Source organism: Mesoplodon bidens, assembly GCF_964165515.1.
Source record: "Mesoplodon bidens genome assembly, chromosome: 6".
In the NCBI taxonomy this organism is placed as follows: Eukaryota; Metazoa; Chordata; class Mammalia; order Artiodactyla; family Ziphiidae; genus Mesoplodon; species Mesoplodon bidens.
Window position 1 is genome coordinate 31,082,126 of NC_138162.1, and position 17,957 is coordinate 31,100,082.

The window sequence follows — 17,957 nt, forward strand, 5'->3', positions numbered from 1 at the left end:
GACCATGTGGATTTAGAGAGGACTTCATAGAAAATACAGTTTTTCTCAGAGGGTTGGCGCTGAATATGAATTTTTTGTGTTTTTGAAGGTCTTTGAAGATAAATGCTACACAAAGACCAAGTGCTTTTGAACTCTACTTTATTCTGCTGCTTTAGCTTTCAACTCAATAAACATTTATTAAAAGCCAGCTTCCCAGGAACTCTCCTGACCCTGGGGATATAAAGATGATTTTAAAGGACATGAAAGTTCAGCTATAAGAAATGACATGAAAGAGAGATACAGTGAAAGCAGTCAAATTTATGGTGGGTTTTTGGTACCCTAATTTTTCCACTTGCCCTTTATTTTCTGGGGTTCCCTTCCAAGAAAGCTGTGTACACAAGGACAGGAGTGGAATGGGAAAATGAAGTACCAGCTGTATCATCACTGGCCAAATGCCCAGTACCCACAAATGCAAGGTTTTTTTCTGGTAGGCTGTACTGGCACCCAGGGCCTAGACCTTACAGCCTGGGTGGGCCTTCCTAGCCCTGTTCCCTTAAATCTATAGTTATGTGACTGTGAAGCATACCCAGTCAGCCTCATGGATGAAAAGCTGGAAAACCGCATGTGTGGCTGGGCCAGCATTATTAGGCAAGTGCTGCCCATCATATCCCCACCACAGAGTAGCAGGAAGCAGAAGAGATGCAGACTATGTGCTTGCACTTGACCATTCTTTCACTGTTCCTGCCTCAGGGGAGTTTTTTTCTGGTTGCCACCTCTGTCATAGCAATTATCACAGTTAATTGTGAATGTCAGTCTTGTCCCCCTACAAGATTATGTGAACTTCTTGATGGCAGGCATCTTTATTTTACTCACCTCTATAGCCCCAGTATCTAGCACAGTAGCTGGCGCAAAGAAAAGCTCCTATAGTGATGGAAAAATGCATGAAGAATAAGGTGCTCATCCGAATCAAATGGTTTTTTTCCAGGACACTTATTAGGGCTACTCCATTACCTAGCAAGCATTTGCCCAGACTCATTTTATTGAACTTTGTGAGAAGGCAGTGTAAGGTGTAAAATGTTTCAAGATATTGAGAAATCATGAGAATAGTGTTATATTTTTTTAATTGCATATTTTCACTTTTGCTTTTTAAATTTTAAGGGCAACCATTCAGTCAGCATTAGAGTAAAGAATATGGGTGACAGATGCTCAGAGGGCTAATCAGGTTATCATAGCCTCATACTTTTGGTGTTTAAAGTACCATCACATAGCAAGGCTATAATGCTATTGACAGGTTTCTCTTCATAACAGGATCAAGTGGAACTTTGTATTCATTCTTTTTTTTATGCTAAATCTTTTTTTTTAATTTATTTATTTTATTTCTGGCTGTGTTGGGTATTCGTTGCTGTGCGCAGGCTTTCTCTAGTTGCGGCAAGCAGGGGCTACTCTTGGTTGTGGTGCGTGGTCTTATTGTGGTGGCTTCTCTTGTTATGGAGCACGGGCTCTAGGCTTCAGTAGTTGTGACATGCAGGCTCAGTCGTTGTGGCACACAGGCTTAGATTCTCCGCGGCATGTGGGATCTACCCAGACCACGGCTTGAACCTGTGTCCCCTGCATTGGCAGGTGGATTCTCAACCACTGCGCCACCAGGGAAGTCCCAAACTTTGTATTCATTCTTCATCATGTTATTTGTGTCCTTCACTAGTAGCAAGACAGACTCGTGATTACTGATTTGTTTTCCTCTTCTGCTAATGTACTGTTATTACTGATATAGAGTACCTAATGGGATTGATAACTTTTTTTAATCCTTACCCTTGTAAATGTTTCATTCTTCATCATTTCTTACGTTATAACCACAGGAATGTCAGTTTTCAAATTAAGATGAACATACATAACTTTGAACACTTGATGGCGCCAAACAGTCTTAAATACAATGCCTGGTGTTTTAAAAAAAAAAAAAAATCAATGAATCTACTAGATCTCATAAAGCAGCCTCCTAACTTTCTTTTTTTTATATAATAATTTTTGGAAACATTTTCAAACTTTCAGAAAAGCTACAGATGCAATACAAATAATTCTTTTTCCTGAACCATTTGCAAGTAAGTTGTCAACATCTGCCCCACAACTTCAAATAATTTAGTATTTCTTGAAAACAAGAACATTCTCCTACATGTCTTAGTGCAGAAATCAGGAAGTTAATATAAAGATTATTACCATTTAATCCTCATTCAAGTTTTGCTAATTATCCCAATAATGACTATTATAATAAAAGGATTCCGTTCAGAATCACATGTGGCATTTAATTTTTCTGTCTCTTTCGTTTCCTTCAGTCTGGAGCAGTCTCACAGTCACTTTTCAAGTTTCATGACTTTGATACTTTTGAAGATTACGGGCCAGATATTTTGTACATTGTTCCTTGTTTGGGGTTTGTTTGGTTTTCCTCAAGTTAGATTTAAGTTATATACCTTTAGTAGGAATAACACAGAAGTGATTCTGTGCTTTCACTTCATCCTGTCAGGGGCTGCATGATTTTGATTTGTCCCATTACTATTGACTTTTACATTGATTACGTGATGAAAGTGCTGTCTGCTGGCTTCACCCTGGTGAAGTTTCTATTTTTCCCTTTGTAATTAATAGGTATTTGGCATGAAGGTACTTTAAAAGTCTGTAAATATTGTCAGTATCTTCCTCAAACTTTCAAGTTTATTTGTTTATGTCAATATGAGCTCACGATTTCCTATTTTCTTCCATGAGTTATAGCGCACTATTTTCATCATTTATTTTGATCCTCACACTGTTCCATACTTGGCCAGTGGAAGCCCCCTCACGTGACTTCTGTGTCTTTTTGACATGTCTCCATCATCTTTTGAGCACCTTCTTGCTTTTTGGCTCAAGATATTCTATGTTCATCTTGTAATGTCCCTGCTACAATCCTGGAATCAGCCATCTCTCTGGATACTGATTCCTTTTAGAAGCCAAGCCTGGATGCCAGATTTGCTTGCCTGCAGGGCCTCTTAGTGACAGGAGTAGAGTGTGTGTGTGTGTGTGTGTGTGTGTGTGTGTATTTACTTCTGTATCTATCTATCACAATCCATGAATCCACATTGATGTCTTCAGTCTAATTTATATTTCAATTAAACAGCATAGGGTTAATTTCCATATTTGTGACTCCCTTCTCAAACAGTGAGAAGCCTGACTTATGTTACCTTAATATATTTACTTATTTGTTCAGTCTCCCATTATTTCTGCTGTTCCCTCTCCCACGTGGATGCTATCCTCATCCTGCTTGGGTGTTACTCTCCCCCACTAGGCTATTCCCACAGATAGACACACTTCTCATCCTGCTCAGGCTCTGGCTCCCCACACTGGACTCTCCTCCACGTGGATGCCCTCGACGCCTTCTCAGGCTCCGATACACATGCCAGGCCACCACTGTGCGCTTCCTTGCTCTGCCTCATCTAATGGCTCTAGTTTAGAGGAGTCCACAGAGGGAAGGAGAACAGAGGGGAAGTGCTCTCCTGGCTTACTTTATTTACCTTAATTATTTTCTCAGTCTACCAAGAAGTTTAGGACTAGGATAATACACATTTTCCTGCACTTGATTTTGTTTCAGCAGTAACCATCAAAAAATAATTGACGAGCTTCAGTTTGTTGAGTTCCAGTAAAAAACCAGAGGGGAGTATGGAAATATCTGGACCCCTGGCCCAGAAATATCTAGAAAGCCACATTCATATCCTCTTTCTTCTACTAAGTTGCTCTGAGACCTGGGGCAAATTTCTGAGCCTTAGTTTCCTCATCTGTGAAATGAGTGGACACCTTCTGTCATTTTATTATTTTTCATCTATATTTTGGGGAAAGATTTGTGGAAAGGTTGCCTGAACAAGAAAGATCATATGGACTGGTATTTAAATTAGGATTTAGCCTTTTTCTAAGAGGCCTGGTAATCCTAAGATTTATATGAGACATTTTTAAATGAAAAAAAGTATGTATAACTATAACTTTTAAAGTCCGTAACAGATGTATAAGGTGTATAGGTATATACATGTTTATACTGTAACGCATATGAGGGTCAGTTCTAAGAAATGGAATTTCTGGGAGTGTCATGTTATTTATTAAAGGTATGTCAGAGCTGGGAGTGTGTCTTTGCAGGGGAAGCCTCAGTTGGACATAATTGTCAGAGTAATATTTTTGTAGAACACAAAGTTTTCATTTCTGTTACTTAATTTGATCCTTTCAGTTACTCTGTGAAATAAGCCAAGTATTCACCATTAACTGATAAGAAAACTGAGGTTTCAAGATGTAAGTTACATAGTCATTATTGGCTGAGCATGGCGTAAATTCTGGGTCTCTAAATTTCTAGCTCCAGGCTTTCCCCCCTACAACAGGGATATGAACATGCATCTCTCATGCCAATCATATGTTCTAAGAGAATTGTGGCTCTGAGGATGTTTTCATATTGAAAAGATCCCACATACTTTGTGTATTCTGGAGAATGTAACTTATCTTCAGGAATCCGTCTTTTTTCCTAGGGACACTTTTTGCTTGAGATATATGGTCCTTCTAGGAACTATATTTCCTCCTGCTATATTGTAAAAGAATGCCAGGATATTTTAAGATATTGTTGGATGGGAGGGGATTAGTCACTTATTTACTCATTTACGCATTTATCAATATATGTTGCTCACATATTATATACCAGGCACCATTTTCAGTTTGTACATACAGTGATGGAGAGATTCAGTACCTGCCTTAAAGGAATCATGTTTACAGCCTATTGGAGGAAATATAAATAGAATCAGTAATTAGAATGAAATATGATAAGGGGGATGGGTGAAATAGGTGAACGGGATTAAGAGATATAAACTTCCAGGTATAAAATTAATATGTCATGGGGATGTAATATACAGACTAGGGAATATAGTCAGTAATATTGTAATAACTCTGTATGATGACAGATGGTAGCTAGAGTTATCATGGTGATCATTTTGTAATGTATAAAAATATTGAATCACTATGTTGTACACCTGAAACTAATATGATATTGTATGTCAATTACAATTCAATTTTAAAAAAAGACTTTGATCTTTTGTTCTGGAACAAAAAGAATTAAATATGGTAAGAATTAAAATAAAAATATATATAAATGGTAACTGTTATAAGCTCACTGAACAGATTATTTTATTTGTCTCTGTCTATATCTAGTACCAAATGTAATTTCTTGCTCTTTAAATGTTGAGCTGAAGAGGAGCCCTAGGAGAATAAATATGTTTGTGTTCCTGGGAAAATCAGGGAATGTTTTTCAGAGGGTGGAACCAAACCTGAAAGATGTTGTTAGTCAAGGGCATTTCAGACAGAGGAAACATTTTGACACAGAGGCTTGAAAAGTTGTGATATATTTGGGGAGTGAAATATGAGAAGGGTGGAGATAAGGCTGGACCAGTACTCTGGCCCTAAACACAGTGTCCTTGTCTGCCATGCCAAGAAGTTTAGATTTTGTCCCGTAGGTAGTGAAGCATCAATGAAGAATTTTTAGTGCTTTCTTCAGTTCCAGAACACCCTAAAAATGAAGAAAAGCAGAAAAACAAAAAGACTATAAGTAAATGACAGTAATATTTGTATAGAATTTCAAAATTTGTGAGACATTTTTCTGTCATCAATTATCTCATTAAATCTTCACAGCAGTCCTGCAAAGTATAATTATTATTCTTTAATTATTGATGAGAAAATTATATCTGAGAGAGGTTCTTTGATTCTCTCATTCATTCAAGTACTCTTTTAGACATTGGAGATATAGTGATAAACAAAATGAAGTTACTTTCCTCGTAGAGCTTATATTCTTCTGAGGTGCTATGCCCAGGGTCATAGCTAAAATGAAGTGAGTTTAGACTTGAACACAATCTGATTCAAAAATCCCACATTCTTTGTACTGTACTGTTCTGTCCTAAAGACCATTTGCACCAGTGAATGGTGAAAACGTCACTGAAGGCCTTGTGCTTAAGATATGCCTGTAGCTCTCTTAATTAACCTTCTTTTCCCCTAACTACCCAATCTGCTAAATTGTGATGTAGAGGAGGGAGTTGATAAAGGTATAAATCTCATCCTTTGAGAATCCTGGTTGTAGTCCTTCCCCTTTAACTTGTCTCTCCTAGAATCCACTCTTATAGTCTTATTTTAATGTGTGACTAACAAGGAATTCTGAAACTTGATTTTTATAATCAAAAAATATATAATGTGGGGTTAATTTTCAAGTTTAATTTGGATGTCACAGAAATATTCTGGCAACTTAGAAATGGCTGTAATAGCTGACTATTTATTATATCTATAGCAATACCTTGATGATAACACTGTGGAAGCTATGGCCTTTCGGAAGAGTGCAAAGGAATTGTTGCAACTAGCAGCCAAAACATTAAAGAAATTGGGAGTACGGTTCTGGCTGAGCAGTGGAACTTGTCTAGGTAAAATTCTTGTTGCTTTACATTTGTCTTTTTGACATTTCATCCTCTTTGGCTCTAAGGATGACTGCTTGAGATGACAAAACATCAGTGGTATTCGAAGCGTCATATTTATAGAAGAATAAACATAGTGCATGGAGCAAGGATTTATTGATTTTTTTAAAGAAATAACTTCAGAAGCATAAAACAGAATTAGGAAGGCTATGTCGTGTGTCCCAAAATTATAAGTAATTTGTATAAAATTTATATCAGAACATGTAGACTGCATGTGATTCTCAGGTAATCTTTAGATAAGCATTTTATTATTTCTATCCCAAAGGTTGTTATTACCTTTAAAAAAAAAACTGTATTCTGTTTCTTTACTTACACACAATACAAATAACTTGCACTGCACCAAAAGTTTCTAAGAGGAAAGGGAATGTCATAAGGTCTTCCATGAATCTTTTCCAGATCATGATTGGACATCACTGTCTTACCACATTCTGTTCATTCTGAAATGGGGAAATGTAGAATCCAAGAAAGATTTCTGGATCTCTTTCCATTGTGCATTAGCTCAAACTCCTTTGGATTTTAGAATTATTTAGAATTTAACATTTTTTTGTTTTTATTCCCTCTTGTTTATAACTGTAGTTGATTATATCTGTATTTGTTCTATCTTAATTATAACTATATTTGTACAAAAATTAATTTTGTTCCTGCTTTTATAGGGTTACCATATAATTTATTGTCCAATTCAAGAGACTTTTTGAGAGTGAAAGGAGTGCCATTAGTAATTATGTTGGTACAACAGGTGTAAACAGCAATGTATGGTTATCCTGTCAGTTAGGCTTTGAGGAAAATTCCCATGGTTCTTCCTGTCAAGGAGCTTCCAGCTAGAGTAACCCCCACCCCCCCAAAAAAGCGTACATCTCATTTATGTGATATATGCTTTAAGGTTTAACTTTCTGGAGTAAGATTGTTTTATAGACTGTCATCAAAAATATTTCGTAATCATTTATCATGATATCTTTTGAGTTCTTAGCCCCATGGTTTTCTTAATTTAAGGGCATTTATAAAATGAGGGAGTTGGATTAGATGATACTTAAGGAGCCTTCCACTTTTAGTAGTTCATGATTCTTTGATAGATGTGGATTGTAGATTTTTCTTAAACTAGAGGTGAGATCCCATGCTAGGCTTCTAAAGATCTATGTTAAAATGAAGTTAAAATTTAGAATTCCAAACAGTATTTCCCAAAGATAATCATAGACATTTATTTACTTTTTGAATACTTTGAATGGAAGGATTAGAAGGATAATAAGAGAAACTCAGAGCCCTTAGTAATATTAAGGTATAAATTTTGCCTTTTTAGAACATTATTATAGCACCCAATTTAGAAGTAGATACATAGTAAATATGTAGAAATATCTTTTGACAGTATGCTGAAAATTGAGGCCGGTACTGCTCTTCTTTTTTATATGATCCATCAGACATGAGCTGTTCAGAGCCGCTAAGTTCTACAAATTACTGCTCACGAAAGGGATATTCCTTAAGCAAAAGAATTAAATTATATTTTTAAGCATATCTTAAAAGCAACCTTCATCATAAGAGATTTATGATTAAATATTTTAAAAAGTAACTTAATGTTTTAAATGGATGGCCCAGTTAACCTTATTAAAGCTAATAGTTTATTCAGAAATTACAGTACATCATGAAAGTTTTTGAGGCTGCTGAGTGCTCAAACTAGTAAAAATGAAGGAAGGAAGGAATGAAAGAAATGTTCTTCAACAGGTGGCTCCTATAATCATAGATATTAAGTTGGGATCTATTTTTTTTTAATTTTGGTAAAGCACACGAAGTCTAATCCTGTGAAATAAAATACACTGTTACAAAGACTATCCATTATAATAATGACTAATTTTTTCCAAACTTAAGTTTTTAAAAAAGTTTTCTCATTCCTTTTTTTTTTAGGATGGTATCGGCAGTGTGGCATTATTCCTTATAGTAAAGATGTTGACCTAGGAATTTTTATACAAGATTACAAACCTGATATTATTTCAGCATTTCAAGATGCAGGACTCCCACTCAAACACAAATTTGGGAAGGTCAGTAATAAAAATCTGATTTACTTCATTAGTAACATGTCTCAAAAGTAAAGTTTATATTAAGCAACTCAGAGATGTTTAAAAGCACTGTATGTAGCATTTTATCACTCATTATCGGCCAGGATGAGTTCGGCAGAAGATTATTACCACTTGTGACTTCTGCACTATTTAAGGAAAGCTAGAAAATCTGGCTTTCTATTGACCATGAGAAGGCAAAAAGGAGCTTGGACTCCTGCAGAAGAATTTATTGCCATTATATTAGGCAATAATATAACATAATTAATTAATATAATATATGATTAATATAATAAGTAAGACTCTCATCTACCCTACCTGAAGTTATGTTTTTTCTCATGAGTCATTTAATTTTATGTTCACGTAGGCATCATATTATTATCAACTTGAAACATTCCATTGATTGCTAAGAATTAGAAATACAGGGACTTCCCTGGCAGTCTGGTGGCTAAGACTTTGCCTTCTAATGCAGGCGGTGTGGGTTCAATCCCTGGTCGGGGAGCTAAGATCCCACATGCCTCTCAGCCAAAAAAACCAAAACACAAAACAGAAGCAATGTTGTAACAAATTCAATAAAGACTTTAAAAAATGTTTCATGTCAAAAAAAAAAAAAAAGCTTAAAAAAATAAATATGGAATCATTTCAAACAATACTTGGGTTTCTTGTTTATTTCACATGTCCTAGGCCATAGCAGTTTTCTCACAGGTCAACTAGGAATAGGTCATTGTGGCTTAGATGAAATCTCCTTTTAGACAATTTGATTCCTATGCCCTAAGCCTATGATCCCGGCAATGACCTTACTCTTAATTTGGTTGTTCCCAGGGAGGTGTTGTCCTGGAAAGCAAGTAGAAGTATGTTTAGTTCCTGGAAAATTACTTCTCTCATCATAATCATTCTAGTTTATTTAAAAACTTAATAAAATATCTACCTGAGGTGAAAGGCAAAGCAATAGAACTCTAGTCATTCAGCAGTTGTTTCCTTAACACTCAGTCTCTGCCTGGCACTGAGCTCTGCACCCAGGACACAAAGATGAATAAGATACAGTCTTTATCCTTGAGGAGTCCACTGTCTAATTGGGAGAAAACAAATTCATAAACAGTTAAGTGATTAGTGCTGCCACAGACAGATGCACCAAGTCCAATGGGAACATAATTATTTGTAGGATAAGTTTCTTAGGGAAATGCTCTCAGAATTCTTTGTACTTTTTAACTTCTGTTTTCTTTTTTTTATGTATATAATGTAATGATATATGGGTTTCTATGCCACAGTTACATAAGTACTCATTTATTGACTGTGATGAGAGACTTACTTCCTGATAGTTTTACTTGGTTATTAAAGGGAATAATTATTCTTTGATTACTTTCCTTCTTTAGTCAGAAAGGGGCTCAGGAACAGGATGTTTAGCAGAGTGACCATTTTAACTACTGTAAGTCATTTACTCTGAGTTGTCATCAGTTGTAAGAAGCAACATTATTTTATGTGCATTTAAGAAAGAAATCAGTGCTCGCTTCAGCAGCACGTATACTAAAATTGGAATGATACAGAGAAGATTAACATGGCCCCTGTGCAAGGATGACATGCAAATTCATGAAGCGTTCCATATTTTTGCAACCTAAGTGTCCATTGACAGATGAATGGATAAAGAAGATGTGGCACATATATACAATGGAATATCACTCAACCATAAAAAGAAATGAAATTGAGTTATTTGTGGTGAGGTGGATGGACCTAGAGTCTGTCATACAGAGTGAAGTAAGTCAGAAAGAGAAAAACAAATACTGTATGCTAACACATATATATGGAATCTTAAAAAAAAAATGGTTCTGAAGAACCTAGGGGCAGGACAGGAATAAAGACGCAGATATAGAGAATGGACTTGAGGACACAGGGAGCAGGAAGGGTAAGCTGGGACTAAGTGAGAGAGTAGCATTGACACATATACACTACCAAATGTAAAATAGCTAGCTAGTGGGAAGCAGCTGCATAGCACAGGGAGATCAGCTCAGTGTTTTGTGTCCACCTAGAGGGGTAGGATAGGGAGGGTGAAAGGGAGACGCAAGAATGAGGGGATATGGGGATATATGTATACGTATAGCTGATTCACTTTATTATATAGCAGCAACTAACACAACAATGTAAAGCAATTATACTCCAATAAAGATGTTAAAAAAAAAAAAGAAATCCAACGATGGTGTGCTACTGATGCATCCCAATTTCAGAAGTGCTCCAACTTGAAAAACAGTATCTTGAAACCTATACTCTCTCTATATATAAAACATAAGAATCTTTTGTTTTTTTAATTTTAAAAAATGTACTTCCTTTGTTTCAGTCTGTGAAGATTTTCATCTTCTCCCTAGGTAGAAGACAGCTTGGAACTATCTTTCCAAGGAAAAGATGATGTAAAACTTGACATTTTTTTCTTCTATGAAGAGACTGACCATATGTGGAATGGAGGCACTCAGGCCAAAACAGGAAAAAAATTTAAGTATGAATCAGATAAGTACTTACAAAAGGGGCTATAGTAATAACTGCAGAAGGTAGAAATAAGGAAGTAACTGAAAATGGGGGGAAAAAAAGACTGTCAAGTCTCACTGTTAGCTGATACTTTCTCAGCTTTCCCAGAGAGCCCAGTTATGCTTGAGAAGTGAGGACTACCTATAAGGACAGTCCCTGAGGAGGAAGTGCCCCTGAGTTTGTCAGTCCATAGAGTCATTGTGATTGGAAGCCCTTGAGTCATCAGAAAGGGAAAGCCAAAATAAGGAACAGAAAAATCAGGCCCAGAGCCTGAGCCAAAAAACTGATCGGCTCTTAGAGCTGTAGGAGCTTGATAATTTGATGAGAATGGGTGAGGGTCAGTAAGAAGGAGATTGTTAAGGTCAAGTGAAGTTTAAGTGAGGAGATTGGGATTGGCTGGAGCTGAGGTCATGAATGCTGGGCAAGCTCTGGAATGTGCCTTTAACATAGACTGAGGGCTAATCCTTAAAGGATAGTGATTGGGCTTAACAGCTACCATATTTTGTCAAATGTAAGGTGATATGCATTGTAAGATGTACCATTATTTTATGTGCTACCAAGAAAGGAAAGACACTGCCAATTATAATCTTAAGACACATGATTCAGATAGAAAATTGCAGGGGGAGAGTGTCTCAATTCTGAATTAATTGATGGGCTGCAATATGTTAGATTGGCATTTTGAACATTTTTTTTTTTAATACTGCCATAGTCAAACTCCTTGATGACGAAAGACAAAAATGAAGTTAGAGTAACTGAGTGCCCTTTATGATGCAGTTGGCCTGTTCAGAGTTCTGAGAGAGAGAGAACGAAAGCGAAAGAGAACCCAGAGAGCAAGGGCTCTGGAATCAGGCAGACCCGGGAAGCCTCAGCTTCACCCTAATTGTGGCCTTTAGCTTCTCTGAACATTGATCGCCTCATCCATTAATTTGAGTAGTACTACTGTGTATCAGGCACTACTATGAACATTTTTCATGTATTAACACATCTAATCCTCATAACAACCACAGATAGTCTATGAAGCACTGAGAATTTAAGTCATTTGTTCAACATCACAGCAAATAAGTCAGACAGCAGCCTGTCTCTAGAGTTCATACTTTTAATCACTGCCCCCTACTGCCTCTGTAATACACCTGACAGTATGAGGCACTTAGCGGAATGCTTAGCACTTATTATCAGTAAGTGGTGGTTACCATTGTTATTATTATTTAATATTATTAATATTATGATTGCTAATGTGATTGCTATCATTGTTGTCATTCTTGTGGTTGTTATATGACCAGTAGCATAAATTTCCCTCACCAACTAGCTGAGATTGGGGCTCCTATCACTGAATAAATTTGAGCCGTTGGGAGCATTGGGGAATGTTCTACATAGCATAGAAGAATTCCAAACTTGGACTGGTTTCTCCTGAGTACTTAGACATACCCTACTGGGATCACTGAATCTATTTGAAGGCAGGGAGTCTCCATGTAAGGTTAAACTTGTTCTGGAGGTTTGAGAGTAATCCAAACCTTTTCCTCAAAGTAATAAAGTATCCCAATTGACCCTGATCCTGGAGCATATTCCCGAAACTCATTTATTATAAAAAATTATTTTGCTTTATGACAACAAACACCTTCATGCTGAGTAAGCTCAGATTATAAGACAGAAATTAGTAAGTTAATGAATTTGTAATTGACACTCTCACTATGGCTAGGTGAATAGGGAGCTAAGTGTTTTTGACATTTAGCTATAGTTTGTTTATTCAAATATGATAAAGATGCCAAATTTAACACATAATTTAGAGGCTTTTTTTAAAGCTAGGAGATAGTGTAGCATAGAAATTAAAGGCATGGAGCCAGTCTGCTTGCTTTTGAATCCCAGCTCTCCGTTTTATCAGCTGTATTATCTGTACCTAAGTTTCCTCAAATATTAAATGGGAACAATAATAGAAATTCCTACATAGAATGGTTTTAAGAACTAAGTGAGTTAATATACAAAAAGGGTTTTGAAGATAATTAAGCATGTCCTGAGTGCTAAGTAATTATTAGCTGCTATTATTAATACTCTCTGTAGCAGTAGTATTTCTGTTCTTAGTCTTATAAAAAATCTACAGATCAGAAACCTATATAATTATCTTACTATTAAGCTGCCACACCTATTCTTAGAGAACTCATATGAGAATGTCACCTTTGTTTTAAGAAAAGTAATTTCTGAAGCTGGTATTATAATCATGTTAGTCTTAATTTTTCTTCTAAGGCTTTCTTAGAAGGATTTCTTTCTTCTCACTGACATGATCCCATGTCAGACCTCAAAAGAACTATGCACTTCTAACCACTACATCTCTGGCTAGAAAAGTCTTCTTTCATTGTGCTTTAACTGCTCTTTATGGTAGCAGTGTTTGGGAAGTGGAAAGTGTTCTGATTATTTAACGAGAGAAATGAGCAGTGATAGAACTGCCTGGACAGATGGTGTGAGTCTCAGATTTTCTATCATGTTACCGTAACCTTAAAAGGCAGAGAAGAGAAAAGGGGATGGTTGTGTGGAGTAGTTTCTTTGGAAGATTCCCCTAGCCATATGCCATTTTCATTCTTTTCACTACTATTTACTTTAAGGAACTGTAAAATTTTCACTACTATTGTTCCTAGAGGGAAAAATCTTTAAAGCTAGTCTAAGGGTCTTTTTACCTTTATAATATCCTACTTTTTATTCATGTGTAGTTTATTCTGAGAAAAAGCTTAATAATAATATAGGATGCTTACCATTTTTTGAAAAGGTGGAGAGGAATGAGGAAGGAGGAAAAAAGTTTCCCCTTTCAAAACTTTATTCTGCATGCCTTCAGAATGATGTTTTTGGTCATAAGATTTAATAATAATTACAGTATTGATAGCAATGTAAAACTATAGCTACCAGGTATCAGCTACATATCAGGCACTATGATAGGTAATTTATTATTTAATCTCAGATCATCCTCACATTATCCCTGTGGGTTAGGTGTTCTCACTCCCAGTTAGTTATGAGGAAATGAAAGCCCAGAGAAGGGAAGTAACTTGTCCAAGGTTCTCTGGCCATTAATGGTAGGGCCAAGATTTAACTTCAGACCTGTTGGATTCTTAAGCCTAAATGCTTCCGTCTAAGAGTTAATAGGTTAAATGAGTTAATATATGTAGTAATGCATTTAGAACAGTACCTGCCACATAGTACTGTGTAAGTATTAGCTATGGCTGCAACTGTCATTACCATATTATTATTCTGTTACTATTACTACTCATGTGTTGCACTGGTACAAAACACTGGACCTTCAACACAGTGGTAACTTGGATTAGTTACTCTTTGGGCAAGCATTTTCTTCCCAGGTCCCATATTTCTTCCATCTTCAATTCTTACTCTAAACCTATACTTTCAACTAAAATCTAAATTCCATTCTTAAATAGTGTCTGGATTTTTAATATTTATTTTTCTTCTCCAAGTTCCAATCGCCAATAATAAACAGTGATGAATATATTAACTAGGCCTCCAGATGTGAAATTGTCATCCCAGAACTTCACAGTTCTTACAGATGCTGCCCGGATTCCTTTGGGTTATTTCTTTCCTTCACATCTGAAGCAACTGATGTAAGTAGAGGCCAGAAGTTTAAGAAGCAATAATAATGGTAATAATAAAAATTAACTTTTATTGAATATTTACTGTGTGCTTGGCACTATGCCAGGCATTTATATGCATCATCTCACTTAACCCTCATCACAAGTTTATAAGGGAGATTTACTGTCACCTCATGATATGGATGAGGAAATTAAGGCAGAGCTAAGCCTCAGACCTAGGGCCATATCACTTCAGAGCTCGTATTCTTACCCATACACAATGCTCGTGTCACCACAGTCTCTATCATATTGTTAATACTCCCTCCATGAAAGTAGCCCTTCTATTTATCGACATTGTCAGAATATTACAGCTACCTCTGTATCCTCTGATAGGAAATCTGCTACCCCTGGGGCTAGCTGTGGCTTACTTAGGCCTTTTGATATACGCAGCTTCTGCTTAGTGTATAGGTCTTGAAAAAATTTGGATTTGTCCTCTGTGAGACTAGACTCATCCAAGTGTGACTCCTATATAATGTAACATTTCATTTCTGCAAAATTTATTTACTAACTGCTATGTGCTAAGGATTCTGATGTGAATATAACTTAGTTTCTGCTCTCAAGGATCTCATAATCTAGACCATGAAACAAATATTAAAGTACTCTGTCAGCAGAGTGTGATTTAAATAGGTGTTCTGTATAGTTGTGATACAAATCAACTATCTAGAAGCAGCGACAAGGAAGTGTGGCATAAAAAATAGAGAAGTTTGTTAGGGAGACTTAGGAGGAATATGGAGAAAGGTCTAATAATAGGTTTATGTAACTATTATTCTATTTAGATTATTCCCATTTATTTATTATTAAAAAATTCTGTGAACATCTTTATATATAAAGTGAAAGCTTTATTAGAGGTTGTTTCTTTGAATAGATTCCCAGAACTGGAGTTATTATTATTGTTTGATTGTGCTATTTGAGAAAAAGAGGGGTAATTGGTCAATGTTTTGATAACAGTAAGAGTATAAGATTTTACTGCTCAGTGTCTTGTTTTTCCTTTGACTCCTTAAGCCTCTTTGCAGCTGTACAGGTCTCCTCAGTCATCTTTGTCAGCTTGCTTTATTTTACCTGCCTTTTTCCCCCCTATTTTTTAAAAATAAATTTCTAGTTTTGTGATAATTTTAGATTCACAGAAGATAATACAGATGAGTTTCTGGATACAGTCACCCAGTTTCCCCTAATGTTAACATATTGTTACCGTGGTACATTTGTCAAAACCAAGAAACCAGCCTCGGTGCATTACAGTTAACTAAAATCTAAATATTATCTGTACTTCACCAGTTTATCTAATGTCCTTTCTCTGCTCTAGGATCTAATCCTAGACACCACAGTGTATTTAGACCCCAGCCTTTCGAAACTTGATTTCAGTCCACGATTTTAAGTATGTCACTAGTAGTGCCAGGTTATTTATTAGACATCATCCCATGTCCCAGTTCTGCCATTCATGGGCATCTGCCATTGAGTTGCCTCCATTTTGAGGTTGCTCCTCAGTACCTCTAAATGGAAATAATCTCCCCTTCCTCTGAATTTCCATAGATTTTTCTTTTCCCTTTACCTCTCTTATGCTGTATTTGGGTACTTCTGCTGATTTTTCTGTCCTTTCTGAGTTATAGGTAGAATCAGTCCTGATAAATCTGTCAGGCTGAGTGAGACCTGAACCCTACTTGAAACTAAAACCAGGTCCTCTTAAGCACAGTTTACAGTGTTTCGTTAAGATGAAAGGGTGACACCAGATTGATGACTTGATCCAACGTAGCACCTTTGGAGAATCAAAGCCATAAAGTTAAGTCATCCCAGTTGTTTTCAGTCACTGCTTCAAAAGAAGTTAAAGACTGGTGTTGGTTGTTGAATCCCCCACTCATAGATAGACTCTCTCAGCTCTATAGATTGATACTACGCTTCCATAGTTCTAGCTCTCAAAAAACACAGTTGTCTTTTAAGTACTTACAGCTGTGAAGCTAAAAGGCAAATTTGAATAATTTCTTTAAATGAGTGCATTTAAAACATTCGCTTTTCTAAAAATGATGTCATATTTCCTACTTTATTTATACCTTCATATTTTACAACATTTAGATTATGTCTTAGGTCTCCTTAGTAACACCTCCAAACTATGGAGGGAAGAACATTGAATGCATGTTATATGGTAATTGTATTCTTATACAATATATAGAAGTGGCAGTTCTTTATATAGTGAGCTTTATTTGTTTTTTTAAGAGAAGATTACCTCAGAATGAATAAATAACGGGCCTTTCACTTATATGAAGTAAATTTGGTTTTTTAAGACTGCGATATGTTTTGTTGTTTGAATATAATTCTGTAAGAGATTCTATACGGTAGTATTCTGAGAGAAATAAAAGCAAATTTTCACTAAATGATTTCTACACAAATGTTCACAGCAGTTTTATTCATGGTAGCCAAAAAATGGAAACAACCCAAATGCCCATCTTTTGGTGACCAAATAAACAAATTATGGTATGTTCAAACAGTGGAATTCTACTTAGCAACAGAGAGGAACCGACTACTAATATATGCAATAACGTGGATGAATCTCCAAAAGTTATGTTACATGGAAGAATTCAAATAGGAAGAGTAGGTACTATGTAACTGCATTTATTTGAAATTGTAAAGCAGGCAAAACCAATCAAGAATGTGAAAAGGTCATTGATCACCAGGGGCCAGGGTGGACTGACTGCATGCCTGCCAAAAAGCACAGGGAGCTTTGGGAAGCAGGGTGGTAGAAATGTTCTGTATCTTGATTTTAGTGGTTACCCAGGTATATGCACCTGTCAAAACTTAAAATGGGTGCATTTCATTATGTGTAAATTGCAGCTTGAAAAATTGATTTAAGAGTTTGAAAGAGAAAAAAATTCTGTGACTTAGAAAATTGATACTAAAAGAAAAGAGCCCAAGATCACAAGTAGAAACAGAAGGATATCTGGGACCAGAAGCCATGAATTTGATCAAGGCAGACCTAATTGCAGTGATAAACTTGGAGCCGTTTGCATCTGCTTGGACAAATTAGATAATCTGAGATCAAAATAAACGAAGCCTTTTGTATTTAGTATGAAATTTGAAATCGTAATTTAATCTCCTTTTTTTCATTAGCTATTATATCCAGAAAGGAATCCTGTAAAAATTGTCTGAGACAAAGCAAGCACAGCTGGAGTCTAATTACTTGTTGATGAGCTATAGATATAGTTTTTGGAAGTTATGCAGTAGAAATAAAAATGCCTTGAGGTTTTTCCCTCTGGCCTTAAAGAAAAGTCTTGTGCATGCTTTAAATGAATAGTCTTTGATATGGTCATTAA

At 36.1% G+C, this 17,957-nt stretch overlaps 1 protein-coding gene across 8 annotated transcripts in view; it reads left to right on the forward strand.

Annotated features, from left to right (window-relative positions):
• FKTN (fukutin) overlaps positions 1-17,957 on the forward strand; it is a 99,140-nt gene that overhangs the window by 51,214 nt on the left and 29,969 nt on the right. For all 8 annotated transcript variants that reach the window (XM_081238434.1, XM_081238428.1, XM_081238433.1 and 5 more), the window contains 3 exons: positions 6,302-6,431; positions 8,376-8,509; positions 10,882-11,009. In XM_081238434.1, coding sequence (XP_081094560.1) covers positions 6,302-6,431; positions 8,376-8,509; positions 10,882-11,009 — 392 coding nt within the window. The remainder of the gene's footprint in view (positions 1-6,301; positions 6,432-8,375; positions 8,510-10,881; positions 11,010-17,957) is intronic.